The sequence below is a fragment of the Dendrobium catenatum genome, unplaced genomic scaffold, assembly GCF_001605985.2.
Source record: "Dendrobium catenatum unplaced genomic scaffold, ASM160598v2 fragScaff_scaffold_1494, whole genome shotgun sequence".
In the NCBI taxonomy this organism is placed as follows: domain Eukaryota; kingdom Viridiplantae; phylum Streptophyta; class Magnoliopsida; order Asparagales; family Orchidaceae; genus Dendrobium; species Dendrobium catenatum.
This window is the reverse complement of record NW_021319956.1, coordinates 573,913-579,792: the sequence shown is the minus strand read 5'-3', so window position 1 is coordinate 579,792 and position 5,880 is coordinate 573,913. Positions and strand designations below refer to the sequence as shown.

Here is a 5,880-nt window from a genome sequence, read left to right as displayed (position 1 = left end):
CTTTGTATGCACTTGCATTATCAGTAACAACCTGTACTACTAAGGCATCTCCCACTTCCTCCACAACTTCATCCAACATTTCAAACAATAATTGTGCATCCTTTACAAAGCTTGAAACATCTATTGATTTGAGAAAAACTGTTCCATATGGATTGTTGACCAAAAAATTAATAATACTTCTATGTCGAATATCTGACCAACCATCTGACATTATTGTCACTCCTGTCTTAATCCAAGTCTTCTTAACATCATCCACCATTTTTGAAGTTGTCTTAACCTCCTCATTCAGCATCCAAGTTCTCAGCTCATACATGCTTGGAAGTTGTAATCCTCTTCCATAGCTTCCAACAGATCGTAACATATTGATCCACGACGGACTCCTAACAACATTAAATGGAATCCCATTTTCATAAATGAATCTGGCGATATCCAAACAAACTCTATTCCTGAGTTCTTTTGTAGCTGTAGGAGGCTGAATATCCTGAGTATTTATGTTTTCGTCGTTATCAATATTTAGCATAAATCTATCCATGGGCCCCCGACTGCCTCGATCAGAAGAAACTATATGACTTCCAGTACTTGAACCCTCATGCTGTGATCCATAATAAGAAGAGTTTCCTATCATCTCTTCCATATTTCTTTGTGTGACCTCCTTTGTGGTGACAAACTTCTTTAAATAATTTGTACATTCCTTCTTCACCTCATCAGGAACTTTTGCACATGGTCCCACATTGACATGAGTGCAGGCTAGATGATCCTTCAATCTCTTGACGCCACCAGTTATGCGTTTCTCATAGAAATTACATTTCATGTAAACATATCCCTTCTTTGCACCTTCACCTGACACTTCAACTTGAGTTCCATATTTCCATGTAGGGTCTTTCCTTCTTGTGCCACTAGTCATGCTAACAATAGGATATATTTTAACAATTATTTGTACTACCAAATACCAATAATAAAACAACATGAATACAAATATATACCAGTCTGCCGGGGGTCCAAGGGGGCGCTGCCCCCTAGTGGGGTTCGACCTACGTAATTTTAAAATTCTGCTTGTTGTATATGCTCAATACCGAGCGTACCGAGCATGTACCGCTCAGTACCGCTCGGTACCGAGCAGTACCGCTCGGTACCGAGCAGTACATGCTCGGTACATGCTCGGTACTGGTCGGTACCGAGCATGTACCGCTAAGTACCGAGCTGTACATGCTCGGTACTGAGCATGTACTGAGCGGTACCGAGCATGTATTGAGCGGTACCGAGCATGTACCGAGCGGTACTGAGCATGTACAATCTGATGAAGCGAGACATGAAGCAAATAACGGGAAGAAAGATCATTACCTAGCCGTGAAAAAAGAACCTTCGATTACAGGAAGTTGGAGAAGAAGAAGCGAGACATGAAGCAAATGAAGGGAAGATTATGGGAAGCAAGAGAAGAAGAAGAAATAAATCGTTACCTTCGATCGCCTCCAGCTATGTTCGAACTCGACCGAACTGTGGTCGTCGAAGTCGGCGGAGTTCGCCTTTCAGTTCTTACCCAAAGCAGAAGCAGGTATGTTACCCTAATACTCGACTCTTATACGACTCTCACCGCTCGGTCTATATACTTACAAATCGAAGCGGTGCCTCGTTTCGCTTCGAGGCGTTACGAACCGAAGCCTACGCCCCGTGCGAAATAAGTGCACGCTCCGCCGAATCCAATGAGGCGTAAGTCTCAACGCGCAAATGCTTCGCCTCGCCTTGAGTCGCGCCTCAGTGCGTACGCCTCTTCAGGACCTGAACTATCTAATCAGCAAGCAGCCAGGGGTTTTTTCATTCCCTACCTGCTGTCTTCCTCCTTCAGCAGTCAAGAAGTGCTGTCCAGCTGCCAAGAAGGCTGCTGTACTCCCTACATGTAGGCTGCTATACCTTCTCCAAACGACCCGAAAGGCAAGATCTTCCTCCCAGAATGATGCAGTCCACTTCCTAGTTCTCCAAACAACTATTGATATCATAATTTCAGCCGCTGTCCCCTGCTTCCGGTGCAAGAATTCTGCAACAAGGATTCTTCGGAACCTTCTAGCATTCAAGAAGGCCTATCATTACCAGTTCTAGGCTATTTGTCTTTTTTTTTTAATGTCTTGGACGGTGTCACCACCTTTCTTAGATGAAATTTTTATCTCAAGAATCTAATTGCAGTCTTCAACTGGACTTTTGGTAGCACTTAGAACGATTTGATTGTGAATGTTTGTGTTAATGTGCAGTTCCTCGGAACTTCAGATTGCTTGAAGAGCTTGAGCGAGGGGAGAAAGGTATAGGTGATGGGACTGTTAGCTATGGCATGGAAGATGCAGATGACATTTACATGCGGTCCTGGACGGGGACTATAATTGGCCCTCACAATGTAAAGTATTCTTTATTAATTATGCAAATTCTATTTCTAGATCATGGAAAAGTATAAACTATTGTACTGGTCTGTATCTTCATGTTCAATGTAGTCTGTTCACGAAGGGAGGATTTATCAACTTAAGCTGTTTTGTGACAAAGACTATCCTGACAAGCCACCATCTGTGCGCTTCCACTCCCGAATAAACATGACTTGTGTCAATCATGATACAGGAGTGGTATGTTCTCTCTTTTTTATTTCTTTCTTTTTTCAGAATAAAATCAAATAAACTGTTTAGTTGTTGCAGATATTAATAAATGATGTTTGTGTTATCTTTTTCCTTGCAACATCGTTGTATGTGGTATGCTTATAAACTTCGTTTAGGCGGTGTGGACTGAGCAACATCTACCTTTTTGACTTTCTTTTCTTTCATGCATCTAATGTTGGGCCTCCCTTGTATGATTTTTCAAAATCTGACCAATTCCTCCTAGGGACTTGCCCATATTGATGTTTACACTTCCCTGCTGACTTTATTTGTTTAATTCAAATATCTCATATATTTATAAATTTAGACGAGCTGTTAAGCTCAAGATCATTTGAACAAATGCAGGTAGAGTCAAAGAAGTTTAGCATGTTGTCAAACTGGCAGCGTGAGTACACGATGGAGCACATACTGACACAACTGAAGAAGGAAATGGCTGCCCCGCAGAACAGGAAACTTGTTCAGCCTCCTGAAGGTACCTTCTTCTGAGTCTATGTATCATGATGATCACTGCAATTCACCAAGTTTAAAATCAGCAAACATTGAACCGGTTAAATTGCACGAGTAACAATTTAGATACTATATTTTGGTTTATTTGAATCAGTGGCATCTCTTAGTGTGAAAGCAGCGAGCTAAGTCTATTTTGTATTGTCTTGGAGTGCTTAGTTGTCACTTATGGATTAATTGGACGCTTAAAGGTTCTTCATCATTAGAGAAATGAATTTAAATGTCTTTCTGTGTTGTATTTTTTGCTGAATACGAAGTAAATTCTTCCTGGGGACTGGACAGAATTTTTCTGGAAGGGAGGAAACGGTTTGCCTATGGGATCCCAACTGAACATTTCTATAAGAAATGCTATCTAAACATTCTCATGTGTTTACACATTTGCATTATATTAGTTCCTCTTATATGGGACATGGAATGTGACCAAATGTGTTATTTTTTTAAGTGTGTTAAGCATTACTCTTTTTTTATATATTGAATGTTTGCATCGAACTTCTAGTATTTTTTCCTTCCTTGCAATTTTAGATGTAGTAAAGTAAACGTTCTTGCATTTGTTAGTATGGATCTATGGGACTATTCCAGTCATTCCTCATGATTAGTTTATTTGGTTCCAGAAGGATTATATTTTGTGAAAAAACAATATTTCTTTGACCATCCTGCATTAGTAGACCGAAGTTTATCATTTTCAGCACACTATGGATACATGAAATCAGCACATCACTTGATCTTCAATTGTTAGTATTGCAGCTATATTGTTAATGGGTCTTCCAACAAATTAGATATCCAGCTTTAGGGGTTGGTCTCTCACACAACTAATCGAGAGTTTCTCAAAAAATTTGGCTAGTCTGGGTTTTAACTGTTTTGGGTCCTAGAGCTCCAAGTTTTTTTGATAGAAGGCAACGTATTTTAAATATTATTTTATTTTTAATTTGTGAAAAAAAAAATGTAGTGTCAATTAATTAGAGCAATAAAAAAAAAGATTTTATTTTAATAATTTTCAATCCCTTAAGATATATATATATATATATTTTAACACAAGAGACCCATCTTTAAGCATCCGTCATATTTTAGTTCCTTCCGTAGTCTGCTTATATCTCAACTAAATTTTGGATGTCTCGCCTTTCCTTTTTCCTATTGCCGTATTTCTGTTCAAATTCAATAAACAGAAATTCTCCATTCTTCTAGTTTAATTTTCATTGATTTAGAAGTCCTTCACCATTAAGGTGATCTTTTCTACAAATTTAATCACATCATTCTCTCTCCCCCTCTTGAACTCGCTAAAAAATTCGTCTAATCTTCTCAGAAATTCATCTAATCCTCCTGTGGGCGGTTCATTCATATAAATGAAGATGAAGTTGTTGAGTAGCTACATGAACGAATTATTTAACTCCTTTGATAAATTCGTCAGTTAATCATTTATGCTTAAGTCAAAGCCTATTATATGTTTTGCAAGTTTTAGCTTTAAACATCCATGTTAACGTTGTCTCTATGTAAAATAAAATTTTAATTTGATATACACGACAATATATAAATGCACAAAATATTCAAATATATATACAAAATTTTTTAAATAAATTATAATAAAGTATAAATCTACTAAAAACATTAAATTAAATCTAACCTAGAATTCTTATAGAAACTTTTACTAACTTGGGACAATAAATTTCTAAACTAAATGGATCAAAAAAATCCAATGAAAATGTAAATACACTAAACAAATATTTTGCCTAAAATTTTAACTCGGATCCTATATGTGAAAATATCTGTAAAACAATGAAAGGTAACTTGACCAAAAATATAAATATTTTCTAAGAATGCATTCGTAATATAAATAAAAATTAAGATATAACTATTTTTTCAAAATATTTTTAAACCCTTATTCCTATATTTTAGAAGCCACAATATCAAAAACTTACAGATAAAATTTCAAATTGATTGAAAAATAAAAAAGAAAATGAGATTAATCTTTAAGTATGCGAAAGAAAAAAAAAATCTGGCAAAAAATGGCACCAATAAGGCGACGATGAGGTTGCAGGGCCAAAAGCAATGTTGGTGCTCGAAGTATAAAAATCGATTAAACTATAAATTTTTTTGTTAGAAAGTAATATTAGAAAGCACTAAAAAAATTATCTCAAATAAAACTTAAGTGCTGCGAGAGTAATTAGAAAAAAAAAAATCATTTGGCTTGCATGATATATAGGTGACCAAGACATTGAAGTGGTCATAAAATCACTTGAGGAGCTTCATGAGAGATGCAAAGGAGCTGAGGACATTCTTTTCATGGTTATGTAAGTTTGTTAGTGACATTGAAATGCATAGAAATTTAATAAACTGCATAACATAACAAAATAAGCTCATAATTAGTCCTAGTTGCCAAATAACTATACTGAAGTAGTTTGATTGAATTTACAAATTTTTAAATCCAAATGAAATTAAAATAAAATTTTATTATATTTGAATTAAAAAAATATACCTTCATATACATTATTTTTTAGCTTTTAATGTTACTTTCATAACTGGTTAATAATCTTGTGATAATGCTATGTTAAAAATTTTATTATTTATAAATTTAACATTTCTACATGAATTTTTTTGTTATCATAAAAATAGAAATTTAAAATTTAAAATATGATTATATAAATTATTTTTTAAATATATTAGGTCTATTTTGGAATTAATATAAAGCATTTTGGTTAATCTTTTATATGAAATATGTTGTTTCCAGTTAATATTCTTGTAAATAAATGAA

General features: G+C 35.3%; 1 protein-coding gene across 2 annotated transcripts in view; it reads left to right on the top strand.

Annotated features, from left to right (window-relative positions):
- The window catches only part of LOC110111541 (ubiquitin-conjugating enzyme E2 variant 1C), a 42,203-nt gene extending 38,600 nt beyond the window's left edge, over positions 1-3,603 (top strand). For both annotated transcript variants that reach the window (XM_020843457.2, XM_028700354.1), the window contains exons 2-4: positions 2,244-2,383; positions 2,478-2,603; positions 2,976-3,603. In XM_020843457.2, coding sequence (XP_020699116.1) covers positions 2,244-2,383; positions 2,478-2,603; positions 2,976-3,116 — 407 coding nt within the window. In that variant the 3' untranslated portion in view covers positions 3,117-3,603. The remainder of the gene's footprint in view (positions 1-2,243; positions 2,384-2,477; positions 2,604-2,975) is intronic.
- The last annotated feature ends 2,277 nt before the right edge of the window (positions 3,604-5,880 follow it).